Below are 22,133 nucleotides of genomic sequence, written 5' to 3' on the forward strand. Positions count from 1 at the left end.
CTAAAACTGTATGAAGTAAACATATGCAGTGTCATTTCCCCATTTACAAAATGTAACTGAACTTTCATATGTTGTCTATAATTTACTCAGTTTTTCTTTTATAGAGCCTAACATACCTGTATATTAAAGAAAATATAATACAAACTATCGAGCAACCATCTTACTTTCACATTCGATTACATTGAGAAAACAAGTTCTTTTAATTTATCTACCTGTTTGCATAAATTACATAAAATTGTTTAATGTTAATTTGAGAAAAGGATCATGGAACATGCAAGATGCAAATTTGTAACATATTACATTTCTACAATAATTTCTTGTTACATTTTCAGTTGTAATGAGAGTATCATTCTTACCTGGGCCATTATTTGAAGTAGAGCTATCTGACGAATGTAAATACTCTTACCACCCATGTTGGGACCAGTAATAATGTGACAGTTGTAATCACTGGAAGAATACTGGAATCATACATAATTAATAAGGCACCATAATAGAAAAATTCTTTTACTTATTTACTGGAATGTAAAATACATAAAGGCATAAAGAAAATTTTAAAAGAAGAAATAAAGACAGAAAACACATTCATTTAAATGCATGCTTAGAAAAGTCTAGTTATGCATTAATATTAAAATATTTCTTGTTAAAAACAGATAACTCTGATCATAATAATCAGAAAAGTGTAGTAGGTACCTAATCAAAAAGGAGAAACAAGAAAAATTGTTGTTCAGCTAAAATATTTTACAAAAATAAAAATACTCATTGTAACATGTAGGCCCAAATACAATCAAATGCTATGCATGATATTTCTAGAAATACCGGTACATGGCAAAGATGACGTACCACGTCATTTGGAGTGGGTTCACGTTGTAAAGTGTAGTCTAATATGGGATGCCTGGACTGTTTGACATCTAAAATGTCATCAAATTTTGGTCGAACGTATGAATGTGTTGAACTTGAAATAGCAAATGAAGTAAGCATATCCAATTCAGCCACAACTTCACACAACTTGAAGAGACAACCTATATCCTCCCTGATGTCAGCCAGAAGGGTACAAATCACTCTGGAAAAAAAAGGCATAGTGAAAACAGCAATCTCTTAAACTGTATTACATATTTTACACAATAGCAACATAACCACTACGTTAGAAAAATTGTTGGAATATAGACTCTTCATGCCAGAGACTCAGAATCGAATGCCAATGAATTTAAGTGAAATTCGTAATGGAAAATACGGTGTTGTGGCAGGTACATTCAGGATAATTCCTTTTTCATGCCATCATTTCAGCATTCTCAACCGTAAAATAAAGTAGATGGCAAAGTCGTGCTGTCATTGTGATGTGCGCAAGGATCTAATGATTGATATCAGATGCAAAACATTATTCATTCCATGATCAAGTGGTGTTTGCAAACTCTGAAGATTCCTTATAAAGTGCTTTGCACATTTTACTTAATACTGCAAGGTTTCATCATTTAAAAATGTCTACAAAGAAAACGGGATTTTAGGTTTTAAAGTCAAAGAACATCTTATAGCAAAGATTGTAATTCATTAATTTCATGCATAGTTTTCTGCCCAAGGGCAGGTCCTTCATTTCAAACCCAGCATGTTTCATTCCTCTCTCTTTTCCGCCTTCCTTTTCGTCTCTGCATACTATCCATATATTTTAATGTTGTCTATCATCTGACATCTTCTTCTGCCCCGAACTTTTTCCCGTTCACCATTCCTTCCATGCATTCTTCAGTAGGCAGGGTTTTCTTAGCCAGTGACCTAGCCTTCCTGATCAGTTTCAGAATTATTCTTTCTTCACCCATTCTTTCTAGCACAGCTTAATTTCTTATTTTGTCTGTTCATTTCAGACACTTCCAAGGATTTCTCTTCACTTTGTCGTAATGTGATGTTTCTACTCCATTCAATACCACACTCCACACAAAACGCTTCACTAGTCTCTTCCTTAGTTCTTTTTCCAAAGGTCGCAAAAAAAGCTCATTTCCCTATTAAAAGCTTCAATTGTTATTGCTATCAAGATTGTAATAAATGATAATATTTTAGAGTAAGTGAAATGCTTAAACTATTTGGGAAATGAGGTTATTTATGAAAGAACCAATGAATTGAATAACAAATTACACACACACACACACACACACACACACACACACACACACACACACACACACACACACATATATATATATATATATATATATATATATATATATATCAACAGTTAACAGGAACAATGAAACAAAGTCTACTAAAGAGAGAAACAAACTTAAATCATTTGCAGATTTGCTTCAAGCACAGACAGTCAACTGAAAATGGCGGCTCCATTCAAACGTTTTGGTGAAGCTAACATTAGTGAAATAGAATTTCAGTAAGTCAATTAATATTTTACTCTACACCACTGAAGATGTTTACCGCAGCAGTGAACGAAACGTTTGGTCACACAACCAACGGACCATGGCCTGATAGCCTGAAAAACTTTTCTCCTATTGACGCCAGCCGTGAAAGCCTACACTCGAATATAATATTTTATTGTATTAGAGTACTTTTCTAATCTTTATATACTTTCTTCTAATCGTGTAATAGTGAATTAAATCCCACTCGAGTTTTGATTTTCTCTAGATAAATCAAAACCTCTAGTAAGATTACTGTTGATAAAATCTGTAAATATAAATCAATTTTTCCATCTGGCAAGAATGGAATTCCAATCCCCTTGGCGAGACATCCCAGCAGATCGAACTAAAAAAGAAACAAATTCGTTCAACAAAATCGAAATATATATATATATATATATATATATATATATATATATATATATAAACAAATGAATTTACATAAGCAAGGAACTTACACTCCACTCTGTTCTATTATTTCTTTCACAGACTCTTTACTTCTTCTATCCAACTGAATTAATTCTTCTGTAGTGAACGACAAAGTACCTCGACTCTTGTGAACCTGAGAATATAACAACGCAAGTACACTGTTTAGCAAATACAGTACCAGTACTACAGAGTATCTCATTCGGCTCCTGGTTTGGAACATGTGCATGAGCCATACCATGAACAGCTCCTATAACACAGATTAGAACCATTGTTGTTGGTTAGTTAACTGTCCAAAGACAGGTCTGAACCTCACAAGTGATACCAACAAGACACCACTTATGAGGCAACTACGCCAGGAGATAATGGGGTAGGATGGCCAGTTCCTTTCCCCCTTCATTGCATACATTACTGACTAGATACACATTACACTAATCAGACTTCAGATGCTTACAAACAATTGTTCTTCCTCTGACACATAGGCCTATCGTCATGTGAGATGTATAGCCTGAGAATAGATGTACATATCAGCCAGAACCTCAATCAGAGGTAAGTTAGAACTCATTATGAAATAAAAATATAATTGTGTGCATGCTATAGTTAAGTCCCAGCAAACGTTCCTAGTGTTTCTATTGGCCAATCGGCAGCAGTGCCACTGCTTGCAACCTCAGGGGCTCACTGCAGGTTGGCAGGCTGATCACTCCACGTGTTAGCAGTGCAGTGAGTCAGCTAGGAATAAATTCAATTTATTCTCTTAAGAGACAGACTCAGAAACGAGGAAATAAGAAGAAGGACAAAAATGCGCGATGTGGTAGAAAGGGCAGAAAACCTAAAATGGAAATGGGGCGGCCACGTAGCACGTATGGATCACCAGAAATGGACGAATCGCATCACAATGTGGGACCCGAGAGAAGGACGACGGCACGTGGGATGACAAAAAACCAGATGGGCAGACTACTTCAGAACCAGAGCAGGGAGTCAATGGTCGAGAGCGGCACGAGACAGAGAAGTATGGAGGCAGCTGGCACCAAACATGAATCAACAAGCACCAGATAGGACAGAAAGTCAACGACAGTGAGTGTAATTCGTGTGAAGTGATATGAGGAAGTGTGGGAGATGAGTATGGTAGAAATGATCGAAGAGGGAAGTCAGGAACAGTGAAACGAAGAAATATCAGTAATATGACCAAGCTCCCAATGACTCGCTCACCTTAGGAGCCTACTTATGAGCAATTCCCTGTGACAACAGGAGGCCCTTGCCCTTACAGGATGTGTACGGGCTAAATTTATTATTTATTATTATTATTATTATTATTATTATTATTATTATTATTATTATTATTTACATTGTGTTGTGTTTTACAATGGTTGCATATTCTGTGCGTAAACATGTACAATTTTGAAAATGTACATACAGAAGAAGAAATAGTTCGATAGAACAAGAGCAAACTTTAGACGTAAATTTCCTGGCCAACCAGTTCCGTGTACAAAACAATATTAAATATAGTGAATAGGTTTAATGAAACAGGTTCTGTGAAAGAAAAACTGGATGAAATAGGAGCTGATTTGAAACGTAGTCCTAGAACTACAGTTTCTTACAACGATGTGAATTACCGGTACGTAGTTATACAGTATCATACACGATTGGCAACACTTCCAGCAACTGTGAGGATGAGTACCAGTACCTAATGTTATTATTACTAACATAGTTTTAATCCTGCAAAGAGCCTGCAGACAATAACGGTAGCATGGGGATCTGCCATTGATGGCCAACAGAAACAGAGAACGTTCACTGGGATTTATTGTATTATTAATGAAAATCATATGACTAGAAATATGAGGGAATTATCAATTAATAATAGAGCAATCTAAGCCGGCCATGCATGTATGGCTTATGCTCATGTTCCAGTCCAAGAGTCGAATGGGATGCTCTATAATATAAAGTGATAAGTTTAAATCTTACGAAATATTTTCAATACATTAAGAATATAATACCCTGGGTAAAGATGGATTTGCAGTGGAAATCTTCAAATATGTAAGAATATTTTATTTTATATTAATGTAATGAGTGTTACGACATATATTAAATAATTGTTGGCATAGCTAAATAACACTTAAATTGGAGAATATGAGTAATTAAATAAATTACCAGGGAGAGAGAATGTAATAAATTGTCATACAGTGAAGTCACTTTTACGAATAAAATGTGTAAATTTCAAAAGATATGTATCCCAAAACTTGCTCTCCAAAAAATATCGTGAATGTGGAAAAGGCCCCTCTTCCTTAGACTAGTCTTCTCTGTCAATTGAATTACTTAAAAAGACGAGAATATAACTTGGGAGAGCCAAATGGCATTTTAGATATGGAAAACACCTTTTACCAAGTTAACAGGCTAAAATAAAATTATGAAAAATACTAGCGAATACATGAATCTCACAACATAGATTACAATTATTATTATGAATACAGAGTGAGCAAAGCTTCGCTATATCGCCATGCAACATCGATGTTGTTGACTAAAATATTCATGAATGTAGCCACTGATACAAACAAAGCACACAGGAGTAGTGTGACAGAGTGAACAAAAACATGTGTGGGTTGTCTGTTTTTTTTTTCTTCTTTCACATTAATGCACCTTCTAATAGAAGTCTTTCTGCGTAGCGTAGCAATATAGCGAAGTTTTGTTCATACTGTATTTCAGGGAAGCATTCAAAATTTAAAAATTCCAAAACTAAGTTCATGTAAGCACAGATTTGATTCTGTCTTGTTCCGGTTTTCAAGTTATAATCAATTTCATATTCCACAAATTCTGTTCATAAACAAAATTAGCATAACTGGTTTCAATTAAATCTTTAGAAATAATATATATCTTATACAGAACCTAGCTGATTGCTTAAACAAGATTCAAGCATCCCTTGTGTTATTTCTGTTACTGGTATTCCTCTGATAAAGGCATTACCAGTATGTTCGAAATTATATTTGTGGTAATAGAGGCTCATCCAAATCAAAACATAACAGAGATGCATCTCATACGTGGACATGACTGCAGAACAATTAGGAAAAGATGTCTGTATACAGAAAAGTTCCCTAATCATCGTATATGTATATTACAGGTTTTCAGTACCACTGTAATCAGAATGGAATGTACTAAATACAGAAATCATTGGAAGCAGAAAATGGTGATGGTAAAGTAGTAACAATTATTAACCTGTACGAAAACCGGTGGCAGATGTAATTCATCAATTCGTCGTTTAGTATCAGACAACTGGATGTGATAGCCCCAACTTAAATTATATTTCACTTTCAGTGGTAAACCATGCTCTTCGGACAGTCTTGTCACGACATCTGAAAATGTAAAGATGTTTGTTAAAAGACAAACAGAATATAGGTTAAATAATTTCAAGAGAAAAATTGTTCCGGGGCCGAGCATCGAACGCAGGACCTTTGGCTAAACGCACCAAGGCTCTACCAACTGAGCTGCCCAGGAACTCCACCACACCCCGACTTAATTTCTCCTTTTATATCCACAGACCTCAAAGTGGGTGACAACCGTCAAGCAACCAACAGTCAAATCTTTTGGATTCGGACTCTAAATTATATTGAGAAGCTGGAAGGCAAATGGAGAACTTCCAAGTGCCTGGGCAATAGATACTACTACCACAGTCTAGTACACACAGTCACGAAGCTTGAGTTGATGAGAGTACTAGGAACAATAGACTGTGCCGGTACTATTTCGCATTGTCTGTGATGAGGCGATAGTAGTGATCCTAGTGGTTAGCAACTATCTATGGATGCATATTCCCTACGTATTGAGCTTCGTGACTGTATATACTAGATTATACTACTATTACTACAGTACTACTATTTTGGACTGCTTGCTCCCAAGGAACAAACCATGCCCTCAATTTTTTATAACTGTTCCATAACTTCTTCAGTTACGACACAGTGTCACGAATGTTTCAATGTTTCTAAAGCAGTATCAGCGTCATTAAAGGACACAAGATTGTTCGAGGCAAGCATTGGCAGCTCCGAATTTGCACGAATTTCAAACTGGACCACATCTTAATAATGAACATGTGCTGTATTTTAGCATTCTTACATTTTCACAGCAAACTTAATTTGGAGAAAAATTGATTTAGAATATATAAAAGACATTTCGTATCTCCTGGGGTTTAAAATATGATCATGTAGCCAACATGTAAAAAACGCAATCGAAATAAATTAATATGGAAAGTATAGGAATTTTGCCGGGACTTCAGAAAAAACGAATAAATGTGAAAAATGTGTAAGTGCGTAACATATAAAAGATTTAGTGTAAATACATAAACGAAAGCTAGTTATAGTTTCATTAATTATAGTAAACTTACCGAAAATATTTTCAGTATATTTCTGCCACTGATTAAGAAGTGTAGCTTGACACAAAAGCATATTAGTAAAGAAACACAAATGAAAATTGTCTTAAATATCTAAATATTAATTTACAATTTATCTCATATGAACTTACTTCTAATGTCATCAATAATCTCACAGTACGTGTGACGAGCTATATCCAAGACATGACTGATGCCTGGTCTGACTGCAAAGTTACATTGTGTTTGAGAGGCTTCCACACCTCTTTCCGTTCGAGCATCATTATGTATAACAGCCAATATCTTGTCCTCCATACGTTTGTAACGTTCGTCAGACAGAGTCTGTAATTAAATATGTTATCCAATTAGTATTTTATCTATTTAAAAATAGATAAGCAGCTATTCTATCAATAGTCTCTAGACACACACCTTCATCTCAAATAGCAGAAATAAATAAAATGCTCTCTCAACTAATAACACTCAATAAAAGAATTGTATTCCAATGGATACCATCCCATTGTGGAATCCTAGGAAACGAGAATGCGGATGCTTTAGCAAAGAAGGGCAGCACTGCTACTTACAGGCCTGTTACTAAATCCAGTGGCGTATACTGGTTAAAGGGTTTGGGCTACCGCTGACCCTATTATTACACAAAATATATCTAACAATTACTTTAATTTTAATTACTATGGTAAAACTAATAATACAAAATTATTACATTATGTTATATTATAAACTTTTTCTTTTGTAATTTCCTTGGGCTACCGCCGGTAGCCCCGGTAGCCCGCAAAATACGCCCCTGACTAAATCTACGTATTACTCTGTGAAAAGATTTATTAAATCTACATAATTAAACTTCAACAAACAAAATTTGATAACACAATCTCAAGGGAAAAAATGGAACTCTCTGCATCATAATCCACAGTTGATTCCCGATTTACCACGCAAATCGTCTGTAGCTGCATTTAGATTGGCAACAGGCCATGACTGTTTGGCCAAGCATCTGCATAGAATTGGAATATATCAGTCTCCTAACTGTCCATTGTGCAACTCAAATTAAGAAATGGATTCAGAACATCTCAAAATCTGTGCGTCTGTGGCTAACCATGCAAGAGGTCAAATGACTTTATTGTCAAATGTCTGGCATTAGAAAACAACAACATTTAAAAATATTAAATGTGACATCTTACTTTTATCTAATGGTTAGGTTCTTTTCAGTCCTTCTCAGCACACTCAACAGAAATATTCCAGAACTTCGCTAGTCTAACAGTATTTAATTATTCTATTTATGAATTGAGGGCACATGCAAGGCAGAATTCAATTAACTCGATGGAAAATTTGAGGGTAATACCTAGCCTAATTTAATTTTCACTTGTGAAAAAAATTACTGTACCAGTAAAGTTTACCTAGAGCTCTGGCATTCAAAGCCAGGTTTATAAATCTACAAGAAGAGATCTTCGGTTTTACTTCCCTTCTGAACGTAGGTATAGGCCTACAAAGGATTTTTATAACCCTTAAAAGATCCAGAACCCTTGCGAGCTTTGCTGCTCTGTCAACAGATCTGTGTATACAACATCGCAAACAGAACAAATAATACTCTACAAAAACATCTCAACACACATACAACACAAACAAACAAATACAACCACACAGGTGTATACAAACTCAAATGTAACACCTGCAACAACTTCTACATAGGACAGACAGGCAGATCATTTCAAACACAGCCATAACAAAATTACAAAACACTTCCACATATGCAGAACACATCACAAATGCTAACCACACATACAGAGACATCAACACAGACATGGAAATTCTACATATCCAATCAAAAAGCCAGAAACTAAACACACTAGAACAATATGAAATATAAAAACACACAAAAACACATCCAAAAGAAATTCTCAACACACAACTCAATTTCAGAACACACACACTCTTTGACTCCACATTACACTACACAAACACACCCCCACAGGAAACAAAATTAAAGGCGCCAAGACCAGTAACAACCAGTTCTGATGATGACCAATAGCAGGCCGAAACATGTTAACAAGATAACATAAAATTTAACACGTGAAAGACATATAATACGTTTTACAATATAAACTGTAAGAAACAAAAAAACTATTTTTCAACTTTAGTGTAAAATAAGTGACCTTTATACTAGTCATTAGAAAACATAAGCCAGATGCTTCACACCTTACACTATAGTAGAAGCACAGTAGTATAAGTTATGTCATAATTAAACAAGGTAAGTGTCTACTGTGAATTGTGTACTGTACTGTAATAGAACACTTATGAAGAATTCTCTGCTAATAGTAAGATTGTCAAATGTCCCATATTTGAGGCTCATGTGGGACACCAAAAATCCCGTATACTGGCAATGTGTCAGAGATGGCTTTCTTTCATATTTATTTTATTCCCTCCCCCCTACTTTTTGTACAGATATATTCTAGAAGTATCATTACTTATAACTGAAACAGAAGAAACTAAAGGTTTAAATTGATTTTGTTTCGTTGTCATGCTTCTAAAAGAATTGCTATTCGTAAAAAAGTGACTTCTAAGTCTGACTTTTCTGTTCTTTGGAAATTTCAATCTCTTACACTAAACAGATATAGGACGTGACTTTATTGTGTTAAGCCAACACGAGCCAGGTCTCCATCTGAGACGGCATAGGACATCACATTACGAATAGGTAATGAAGAAAACAAACATCCATATCTGAATTCGAACACAATATACAGCATAATCTCCACACAATGTCCATGTTGCATTATAATCAAATAATATTTGTGATCAGTGTGTTACAATTTTCATCTAGATATTAGCCTATTTTTGATAATCTTGACTCTCAATTGTAAACTCTAAGGAGTATTTGTGATCATTTTGTTTTATGTTTAGTGTTGTAATAGAATAATTTTAATTTTTGCACGATAATTTCACACGTGTAATTTGACAATGTCATTAGCTTTTGCTGTAACGACAGCTAATAAATAATATACTACTATACTATACTACTACTATAATATAACAAGTGAGTACAAGGACACATGATACAATGGCTACATACTTCCTTTGCAGCAGACATGATCTTGGTGTTTGAGTTTTCAAGAGCCAGCTTCAGGGCAGGAACTGACTCCAATATTGTTTTCAACAGCAACGTGTGCTTCAACTGCAGTTCAGCAACATCTTGCTGATCTTGACGAGGCATGTGCATGCTCAACTTCAGTAACTGATCTGCATCACAGAATTTTTTGAGTATTGTCTGTAAACATGAAAATCATCATGTTCTCAATCTGCATTGTTGTTGTTTAGTCAACTGTCCGAAGACAGGTTTGAACCTCAAAAGTGACACCAATGAGGCATCACTCATAAGGCAACTAAGCCAGGAGTTAATGGGGTAGGGTGGCCAGTTCCTTTCCCCCTCCATTGTATACATTGCTAACCAGTAACTTTTTTACGCTCCAGTTGATACTATAATGTAAGGAATGTGGTGAAGACCTCAATGGCAGATGCGGCAGAGATGGGATTCATCAGTACAGCATACAACATGACATTATGACATTAGGACTGAAATGATACTACTGCCTTGTAGTTAGGTGTTGACTCACCAAAGGCTATGTATGATCAGCGCAAAATACGATATGGAAATCAATATTGAAAAAACAAAAGTCATGGCATTTCGTGGGAAATTATAGAAAGAGTAAATGAGTTTACGTATTTTGGCTATAATTTAACATTTTTTGGTGAAACAGATATAGCTTCTAAAATTTGCAAATATAATAAAACAATGAGAATAATCTACAAAATTATTAAGCCTTTCCTAGTACAGCAACACTCAAGGATACGTTTGTATAAAACCTTAGGACAATGAAAAGTACAACAGCCTGTGAAATGAAATTTATGAGAGCAACAGCAGGATACACTCGCGGACCACAAAAGAAATGAGGATATCATGTAAGAACTTCAATTACAACCAGTCTCACAGTTTATAAACAAGTACCAGCTGCAGTGGAAAAAACATGTCCAACGAATGAATCGAAATAGACTTCCAAAAGCCATGCCTCAATACTACCGTCCCCAAGGGAAGAGATCTTTGAGCCATCCAAAAAAAAGTGGACCGAGAATGACTCACTGAGACCGTAACAGGCATGGGACTTCTACTCGTTTGGATGATGATGATGATGATGATGATGATGATGATGATGATGAAATTTATAACCACTATTTTAAATTGTTTCGAGTGGCAACAGTGGATACAAACATGCATCGCTACCGAGATTAAGGTATAAAATGAAAATTCATTTATTAAAAATTACCACAAATAATTTTAATTTACTAATACTTTTTTTCATTAAAATGAGCTAGATTACTTGGATGTGTACAAGTGTTTATGTATTTCTGCCGGCAGTGGCAGCACATCACTAATTACTGAAATGTTAATAAAATATTAGCTACTGGTACAGTGTTAATTGTTCAACAGTAATATGTCTATGAGAGAATGAAAAGTATACATACAATCATGGTGTAACTTGCTTACATTCAGTGCATGAAGAAGTTCAGGTGTTTCCAATATTTCTTGTACAGACTCCAACCGATTTTCTGTAGTCTCAAGGTGGTAAGGAGGTTCCAGAATACTAGATCTCAACAAGCGAGTTCCACCATGGGTCTGACAATGGTTTAGAATACCCATGAGGCTGTACTGAGGATCTGATCCTCGGAGGCTTCGTACTAGCTCTAGTAAATGTGCTGTCTTCATATCTGGAATAAGTATCTCAGTATTGCAGGACAACCATTGTCTTAATTTTTATAAATAAACACCATTATTATCAGAAGTTAGAACAGTCACACATTTACTGCAAATCTACAAGGCATAGGAATATCATGCATATGTTTACTTAGGTAGAAGATAAATAAAAGCAGAAGAAGAAGAAGAAGAAGAAGAAGAAGAGGAGGAGGAGGAGGAGGAAAGAGAATTAATAGAAGAAAGAGAGGAAAAAGAGGAGAAAGATTGGAAAATATATGAGAAGAAAGGATGAAAGGAAGAATGACAACAATAAATCAACAGCATATTGGAGGTTTTAATAATTTTTTTAACCTTCTTTACAAGCATGTTCCATTACAAAAATGCAATACTACATGCTAATAGATTACACATTACAATATTGCTAACTCTTTCGAGTGTAATATATACACATTATTGCTGCATATAGTACATACTCTCAAAATCCATTACATACCTATAACCATTGTATTTTGTGATCCTTGATATTCTATTTTTAAACTTCTTGGTTGAAAAAGCACATTCCGAACAAATTCGACATACTTGAGCAAAGCTGCAGCTGAAGCTAGTGCATAGAACCTGTTACAAAAACAAAGATAAAAATGTGTCTTAATATGACAATTCGACAACATTAGCATTGAAACATAATTTAATCTTACTTATAACTTGCACGACAGTCCATCGAGGGCCAAGGCTTGCCAGCCGACTACTGGTCTCACGTTCATGTGCCTTAGTAGAGGTGAACGATCATCCAACCAGTGCGGATATACATGTGGTTAGCACGATGATCCCTTCCAGCCGTTATGGCTGGCTTGTAAGACCGAATTTCGCTACTCAATATAGCTTCCTAAATTCATCATGATGCTGGGTGGGCACTGGTCCCATACACTGGATGAAATTCCATGACAAAATATCTTCTACCTACAAACTCCAGACTTTTCGAGACCTGACATGTTTTTAGAGGAGCACATGGTAGGATTCACGTGACATGGAATTATTACGGTGCAAAGTCTGAATCTAAAGACAGGATATCACATTGATAAAATGACAAACATCCAAGCCCAGAGCAGGATACAAATCCACGACAGTCGCCTCCACAAAACATATACACAACAGATCGCAACATGTGTTCAGCATCTGAAAAACTTGTTATATAAACTAAAATTCTTAAGTGAATTAAACTTACTTTTCTGCCACCACAATTACTAAGGAGGAGTATTCAAGTGCGCAAAGACGACGAATCTGTTCCATCCCCACAGTGTCTTTGAAGTGACGTCTCAAAACACTAGTGATGGTCACAGTAGGAAACGACTCTTGTAACAATGTGTACAATTTACTATTTGTCTGCACATCACAGAAGGTGTTTGGTACCAGAATCTGTAAAAAAGAAAATATGTATTAAAATATGAGACATATCAAGATGTCACTTGACTGTTAAAAGGCACATACAGTAGGTAAAAAAAAAAAAAAATATGTCACGAAAATGACACATACTGTACGCTATCATTTTATGTTTTTAAGCCTTTTGCAATAATTCAGTTCCTTCACCATGTTATGAATAATATGGTGCCTATTACTGTTGTAACTCATTTTCTTGAACTGTTATTTAAATTACATATACTGGTATAAATAAAGTCATTTACTATATAATGAAATAAGAAAATAATAATCCGAGGCATGACAGTCCATGAAGAGCCAATGCTGACCAACCGACTGCTGGCCTCACATCCACATGCTTCAGCAAAGGTGAACAATCATCCACCCAACATGATGACCTCTCAGACGTTACAACTTGTTTTTACATCAGACTTTTGCTATCTATTGTAGCTCTACAAATTCATCATGATGGTGGGTGGGCACCAGTCCCAAACACTGTTCGAAATTTCTTGAGAAAATTTCTTTCCCACGAGTGTTCATTTTGAAACGCAAGGTGTCTTAGACCACGATGCTAGAGCACAGAACGAAATAAGAAGACACGTTGTAGTTTTCTGAGTTGCACTTAAAAGGCAGTATTTGTAATACAGAAAAGAAAATGTAAAATATTTTATTTCGTTTATTAATTTTATGATTTAACTAGGCTATGTGTCATTTCCATGTCTAATGGTAATATCCCTTTGTCCCCTTGAGAGTTCTGCAGCCTCCTCAGAATGATGCCAATGATGCCAATGCCATCTGTATGCAAGTCACTGATACCAGTACTACATCTTACTGCATCCTAATAATAAGTTGACCTGGAATTATTGAATAATGAGAGATTGAGTTGAAATTTTAATAATAATGGTGAAACAGTCCAAGGTTCAACACCGAAAGATACCCTCAACCAATTGATTGAGGGAAAACCTCGGAAAACTCAACCAGCTAACTTGTCTCAACCAGAATTTGGACTCAAGCCCCGTTCGTTTCACAGTCAGACATGCTAACCGTTACTCCACAGTGGTGGGCTAATTTTGGAATTACAAAGAATACCTTTTTTTATACAATTCAGAAAACGAAAGTTCATCATCATAATACATTTATATAAATATATCCTCTTAAGAAAATACACTATAAACAGTAATTTTTCTTATTTTCCAAATATGTGATACATTCTTCGTTTTAATCCTAACTTGATCACTGGGTAAAAATATGGACTATGATTTAGTGGTAGACTGAGTAGCAGAGCTACTATAACGCAAAATCCCATAAAGTTTTCAGGAGGTCTTAAGTTCTCGGCATGTATACAAGGAAATAAAAATAAATTATAAGCAAACTTAATTCCTCGACAAAATGTTGTTGTTGTTGTTTTCTAATGCCAGGCGTTTGACAATAAAGTCATTTGACCACTTGCACTCCAATATTTTTCAAAGATATTATCATGGTCAGCCACTGAAGCACAGATTTTGACAAAATGTTCCACTCTGAGTTGAAGTCTTGAATTTTATATTATTAGTGGAAGAAGTTGTTACTAACCTCGATGGGGTTCAACACATTGATTTTTGTAATAGTGTTAACGTAAGTTTGGCTGTCACTAAGTTGACATAATATGAGATGTGGATGGTTGAGGTTCATTGCAGCAAGCCCTACTTCACCACGAGCAAGACCACGTCCTTCTGTTACAGCTATAAAAACACAAGGATATTATTATTATTATTATTATTATTATTATTGTTATTATTACTATTATTATTATTATTATTATTATTATTATTATGATTATTATTATTATTATTATTAAGTAAATTAAAATCATCAGTACCATTTGCAGAAGACACAGCCCTGCAGTATATATAGACTACACCCAACTCTGGCTACTAGCAACAGGCATCTATAATGAACACCGATCAAAATACCCCTCATTTCTCGTGAAAAACAACTGAATATGTTGTTGTTTTCTAATGCCAGGCATTTGACAATAAAGTCATTTGACCTCTTGCACCCCAATATTTTTCAAAGATATTATCATGGTTAGCCACTGACGCACAGATTTCGAGATGTTCTGAATCCATTTCTTGATTTGAGTTGCACAATGGACAGTTAGGAGACTGATATATTCCAATTCTATGCAGATGCTTGGCCAAACAGTCATGGCCTGTTGCCTGTTGACTTTATGTTGTCGGCAAACAGCTGGATACATTAAGAAGATTGATTATTATTATTATTATTATTATTATTATTATTATTAAGTAAATTAAAATCATCAGTACCATTTGCAGAAGACACAGCCCTGCAGTATATATTGACTACACCCAACTCTGGCTACTAGCAACAGGCATCTATAATGAACACAGATCAAAATACCCCTCATTTCTCGTGAAAAACAACAACTGAATATATTACAGTGGACTATAGTGGACTTTATGTTGTCGGCAAACAGCTGGATACATTAAGAAGATTGATTATTGTTATTATTATTATTATTATTATTATTATTATTATTATTATTATTATTATTATTATTATTATTCCTTTGATAACCCATGGTAACTTTCCTTTTCATGGAAACAAGCAGCAATTATTCCTGTATTTAAAAGTGGTGGCAAAAGAAACAATGTTAGAAATGATAGACCAATCTCTGTTCTCAATAATTTCTCAAAAATTTTTAAAATTATTTTCACAAATACATTTCCATTTATTCAAAAAACATACTTAGGTCAACACAACATGAATTTACTACCAGTAAATCTAAATCCATTACAATATCATACTTCCAATAAAAATATAACTTTGACAATTTCTCCATCATAGGGGTTGATGACTGGAAGTCGGGGCACCATTCCAAGACAGTTTTTAAATTTCAGTAAAAATTTCGCCATTTCAAAGAAAATTTGTTTAGATGTAGCCATTCCTGCTTTGAAGGGTTCTACAGAAATATTAAACAACCATAGGCTACAATATGAACTGAAAACCAAATTATATACTCCTATTATCATAATTATCATTATCATTATCAATAATTAAACAATAGCTATTTCCCCACAGGGTAGGTTTTTAGGTAAGATAAGAATTGAGAAGGTTGTCATTGTTATTTATTTCATAGAATTGCATAATATGGTTTGAATGCCAAGTTAATATAATACCATATACGCACCCACGACACACAAATAATTTTCATCAGTGGTACTAGTAATGTTTGACCGTGGTGTCCGGAACTCTGAAGAAGTTGTACGTGGGCGTGATCCACTTCCGCTAGTTGATGGATTTCTGAAATTAATAATGAAATACATGGCATATTAACATACCGGTACCATTATCTGAATAGCTAGGCCTATAGAATCTGCTTTCCAAGATACACACATAGGTTCAAATCACAGTGAATGTATAGTGAACAAAGACAGTGTTTGGGGCAGGTCTTTGTTGGATACTGGTACTCTTTCTTCACCTTCCAAAATTTTACTAGTTGCTCCATTAATCACCGCCAATGCCAACATCACCAATATCACTATCATTGTAGAATGGAAAACTTAGGTTCTAAAGTGTTGCAGATCAGCATCATTGTGGAAAAGTGAGTGTAACTATGAAGACAAGGCAAGATACTGACCACTTTCAAAGCAGCAATCAATTGACCAATATTCACGAAACTTCTATAATAAAGAAATGGTATTGTGTGGCCTACGTAATGAATGTAGGCCTACATCTATGTGAGTGGTTTGACACGAGCAAAAACCATTTTTTTAAATAACAAATATCATCAATAAATTTTTCAAATCATTTCTAGTAAACAATAAAATCAGGTTACGATTATACAAATGTTTGATAAGATTAGTTTTGGTTCAGAGAAGTGAAGCCTGAACAATATAGGTAAGAAAAGAGAACGAGGCAAGATAGCAGCAGAAATTAAGTTAACGAGAAGAACTGCTAAACATGCACTGCTAGACCACCGCAGACACAAGGATAAACTGAAAGAACTTTACATACAGGTTATCACACATTACATACAGAAATACAAAACAAACAAAGAACGGAAGCAACATTTTTTAATAGCACCAGGAAGATTACCTAAACAAATTAGAAGGTAAATTCCAAGAGGAAAATAAGTTTAGGAAGACCAATGAAAGATAGTATGGAACCATAATCGGCCAATAGGAACTAATAGGAACTCAATACTTTTTGACTACGACAACGATAATGACAATGCAATATATCTCGTTTTGTTTCGAGAACTAGACAAAAGAACTAAATGGGTTAGTTCCAGTCTGTGGGTTGGAGCTCATCTTCTAATTTGTCATATTCAACAAATACAAATTAGGCGCACTGCTAGCTGAATGATTAGAGTATCGGCTTTTCAAATGAGCAATTCAGATTTGATCTTAGCATGCAGGCTTTCACGGCCAGTGTCTAGTTGAAACGGAGCTTTCGGGTTAAGATGCCGTGGTCTACTGGTCCAGATGTTACCAGACTTTTCGTCTACTACTGCGGCAGACATCTTCAGTGGTTAGGTATCCTCAGTCGACCGAGGATACCTAACCACTGAAGATGTCTGCCGCAGTAGTAGATCTGCACCAGTAGACCACGGCATCTTAGCCCGAAAGCTCCGTTTCAACAATTCAGATTTGATTCCCGGCAGGTCCAACTGTAATTTGTAGTAGACAAAGATGTTGTTTGCTGGTAGGTTTTCGTGATGTAGGCTAGGCATCTCTTGCTTTATCTACCGGAATTCCACCATAGCTTCATTAATCATCATGTGGTGCTATGTAGTTCGCCTCCCATGGTGCATCAAAGGCAACGCCTTCAGCCAGTTAAAAGAACAATAGCTTTCAGCACGTCGCCTATAGATGGAGACAACCACAACAAAACATAACGTGAGAAAACACAGCGCATAGCGCAAAAAGTACAGTACACAGACTTCCTGCACTATGTAATACTCAATTCATTATTTCCAGAAAATCAAAATTACATATTCATAAATTAATTATTTTGCCTTCTTATGTTTATTGGTTCATAACATAAAACAGATTAAGAGAAAAAAATTAATAGGCCTATCTGAAAAATATTAAACAAATAATTAAACCAACAGGACTCTATTGGTCAAGAATAGAGACTACAGTAGTTTAAAACTAAATCAAGAACATTTAAATACGTAATGAGAGAACCAGAAAAGACATGAAGAAATTCAAGTTAGTTACGAACAGAGTTCTAAAGGAAAAAGGACATGAGTAAGAATGCCATTTCGGTAGGCCTATAGCATATTGATATTGTTGAAACTATTAGTTCACAGACAGACTTACGTTGAATTTCTTTTTCCTCTGGCTCTTGAAGATGTGGCAGTCGTACTCCTGTTAGAAGGGCCAGGCTGTAAATGAAATGGAGTTACGAATGGAACTCGTCCTTGAATCCTTGTGCTTGATATCTGAAATCTTGCTGTAAAAAGATGTGCTTTTTTAAGTTTGTTTCTCACTTCTTACGCTAGTAATTGATAATATCAATTATTCATTGATCTTAAATGAAAAAGGAATTGAACAAATTACAAGAAATAAAAATCGAAAATTCTGGACGAAAATCCAAATAAAATCACCAACACTAATAGAATGTCAACATTCGCTATTTTCAGATTCAGCATTTACAGTAAGTCATTTAGGTATATGTAATTATAAAGGTTTTATAACCAACTTCAACCACTTTCTCCTTTTATTTATATTTATATTTTAGTGATGGAGAACTGTTTGACATTTAATGGAAAGAAAAGAATATTTTAAGAAGATTAGCCTGTGTGTGTGAGTATATATAATTAAAATGGTTTAGGAGATCCTGAGGGACATGATCGTGAATTAGTGCAGAAAAAAGTGCTGAATTTTGAATGAAACTTAAAGACCGATGGACTAAGTAATTGCTTCTATGTATTAAAAAATCTTCTTAGGGAAATATAAGGATTGGTTAAGTATTAAAATGACTTTTTTAAAAAAGCCTTTGCTGGAAACACACTTGGTTGATGAGTTTGGTCTTGTCACAGAAATGGGTTTGAGATCAACAGGTAGGCGTGATGCAGCAGAAATAGTAAAGCAAATGTCAAGTTTTTACCCAGAAATGGCCACGAGAGTGTACGAAAGAAAGGAATATAAGATCGCATCCGTAAAGAAATGGAATTTCTTGTTGACATTCCCAAACCAGAATTTGATATGACCAATGGCGGGAATAGCGTGCAGAGGTTCTTTGAAGATCCATGTTTGGCATCAGAAATTACTGGGGTAGATGAAGACTTGATTCGGCGATTTGGAACCATCTTTAAAACCAGTGGTCGGCATTTCGTAACTCGCGAGTCAACTCCATAATATACAAGCAGGGCAGAGTGGTAAGGCATGATCTCCCTTCCCTTAGCCAGCACTTATTCATTCTGTTAAGCAATCTGGATATCCAGATATTCTCCTCTCCTACCTTCTCCCTTTGTCGTGTATTGCGGGCTGCATTTTATATGACGTAATCTTTGCCGATCACTGCTAAAACAATCGCCAGTGGATACAGCATTAATGTTAGAGAGTTTGAAAAATACTGTTTGGGCACTGTAGAATTATACATAAGTTACATACATATAACTTAAATGGTATTATATGCCGCAAAGTGTGCATAAAATACTTATCCATTGTGCACAGTTGATAAAGAAAGCCGTACTTCCTGTTGGGATTATGTCGAGGAAGCCCAAGAAGTCCGAAATAAAGATTACAAGAATTTTAGGAAATATTACACGCGAAAATTTTGTATAGCCGACACGATGACGGATTTGATGCACACGGTCGTATTTTCCTCTGATCCGATGGTAAGCAGTCTTCGTATCAAACGCCAAAAGAGAAGAAAAATTGTATCTTCTGATGTAGGCTACTGAGACTGCTCCAGGATCACGACAGCGATGATGGTGATGGTGATGATGATGTTTGAAAATTAATAGAGATACATCTCTCCCAAGTGTCTGTAAATATTTCAAATGTAAGTTTATTTAACCAGAGTTAGCGGTTTTGTTAAAATTCTATTAATATGTAGGTTATTTTCTTAAAAAAAAAAACAATTAATGATATTTGACTGAATATGTACGACTATTGTGTATTTTTAGCATCTTTCACACAGTAAAATTAAATAGAAAGTAGGTATATAATGCACAGCATTTGTGATTCCGTTCCAATCCCTACGAAAATCTGTTTTATAAAATTATTATTATTCTTTTAAATTCAATCCCTATGAAAGGGTGGCTCATCTTATCCAAACGTAATCAGAGTTTACATGCAAACGTAAAATGCCATTTGTAAGCTGTATACAAAGTATTATGAAAATCTGTTAGAAACGAGAAGAATTATTAATTTTGTCCTGCTAGATTTGTATTTGGAACCACTGTACGACGGAGGGTAAAACAGAGTGCAAAACGATCCCCACTAACATCTGTTACCACTAAAATCTACCAAATATAGTAAACCCACGGTGCCATTAAATTAAATAATTATACGTAATTAATTTTATGGTGAAACTTGAATAAGGGTAATATCCATCACAACATACCAGAAATGTGATAAAATCACAGCTACCTGTCATAGACCTCGGTAGGGTTGCCAGATAGCCGGGTCAGTCTGCTTTTGACTTTAAAAATAACATCCTCCTAAATATATAAGCCGGATATAGTTTTTCCTCCTTTTGAGTGAAACGCAAGTGTTGAAAAAAAAAATCCTATGTATATGAACAAAGAAAGGAAATTCAGGAAGAAGTAAAATTGTATTAGTAAATTTAACTGAAACCACATTTTTAACCTGTTTTTAAATATTTCGAATAAAATTGTTCATTGTTAGCAGGCCTAAATGTGGCATGTTTTTTCGTAATGAAAGCAACTGTTTTCCAAACTTTTCGTCTCTCACTGGGATTCTGCTAAGTCGAAAAAGTTGTCAACTTGTTGCGCTAATGCATACCGGTACTGCAACAATGAAAATATTATGTTATTCTACAATGATAGTTACGCAACCCAAATAGAGAAGAAGATTTCTTCTCTGTTATCAGTAGGGCTATCATGACGTGAGTAAAATAAAATTACCGCTATTTTTTTATTTTATGTCAGAATATTGGCCCAGTATAAAAATGTTCCTTTGATTTTATAAATGTCCTTTTTCACTTTGCAAATCTGGCAACCCAAGACCTCGTTCTGTGTCACTTACCTATCAGTATCAGTACCGTAAGTTTGTGACAAACTTCGGCGTTCTGCTATTACAAGCAAAGCAATGCTTACCGGTACTCAAATTTGATCTATTTTATTTTAAGAATTTTATTCGAAGAGAAATTGTAGTAGAAAATAACATTAGCCTTTTGTCCATAGTTTAAACACGGAATATCATCATTCTTTACCTCCTTCTCGTCCTCTACTTCGTCCTAAACCGCGACCACGCTTGTATATTCTATCTTCTCTAATAACGTTCATTTTACTTAAACTAGAATATAAAATGTTTTTTCTTCGTGAAATGACTCCACAGAAACATAAAATCAACTACGGAGACTATAGGTATAATTGTCGCACTCATTACAAGTTGAAGTATGGCGCCACCATTGTTGCCAAAGTCTGCTATGTAAAAATTACCAAAGTGAAAATCGCAATATTGCTTCAGTTCTGTAAACAGTTTTTTGAACGCTTACATATAGTTGAACCATAATTTACGAAGTGAATCAATCACGTGAAATGCTCGCACGAACAATAAATTGCTTTCACATGGCGCCAACAAGTGCCTCATTTCATACAGCT

The 22,133-nt window shown here is 35.1% G+C and overlaps 1 protein-coding gene across 1 annotated transcript in view; it reads right to left on the reverse strand.

The window, feature by feature from the left end:
• The window catches only part of LOC138715147 (mutS protein homolog 4-like), a 38,360-nt gene extending 16,446 nt beyond the window's left edge, over positions 1-21,914 (reverse strand). The window contains exons 1-13 of the mRNA XM_069847699.1: positions 21,743-21,914; positions 18,658-18,790; positions 16,521-16,633; positions 14,903-15,051; positions 13,140-13,330; positions 12,411-12,532; positions 11,711-11,931; positions 10,241-10,435; positions 7,320-7,506; positions 6,024-6,160; positions 2,849-2,952; positions 841-1,060; positions 357-458 (exon numbers count right to left, since the gene is read on the reverse strand). Coding sequence (XP_069703800.1) covers positions 357-458; positions 841-1,060; positions 2,849-2,952; positions 6,024-6,160; positions 7,320-7,506; positions 10,241-10,435; positions 11,711-11,931; positions 12,411-12,532; positions 13,140-13,330; positions 14,903-15,051; positions 16,521-16,633; positions 18,658-18,790; positions 21,743-21,815 — 1,947 coding nt within the window. The 5' untranslated portion in view covers positions 21,816-21,914. The remainder of the gene's footprint in view (positions 1-356; positions 459-840; positions 1,061-2,848; positions 2,953-6,023; positions 6,161-7,319; positions 7,507-10,240; positions 10,436-11,710; positions 11,932-12,410; positions 12,533-13,139; positions 13,331-14,902; positions 15,052-16,520; positions 16,634-18,657; positions 18,791-21,742) is intronic.
• Between the last annotated feature and the right edge of the window lie 219 nt (positions 21,915-22,133).

The sequence above is a fragment of the Periplaneta americana genome, chromosome 15 (genome assembly GCF_040183065.1).
Source record: "Periplaneta americana isolate PAMFEO1 chromosome 15, P.americana_PAMFEO1_priV1, whole genome shotgun sequence".
In the NCBI taxonomy this organism is placed as follows: Eukaryota; Metazoa; Arthropoda; class Insecta; order Blattodea; family Blattidae; genus Periplaneta; species Periplaneta americana.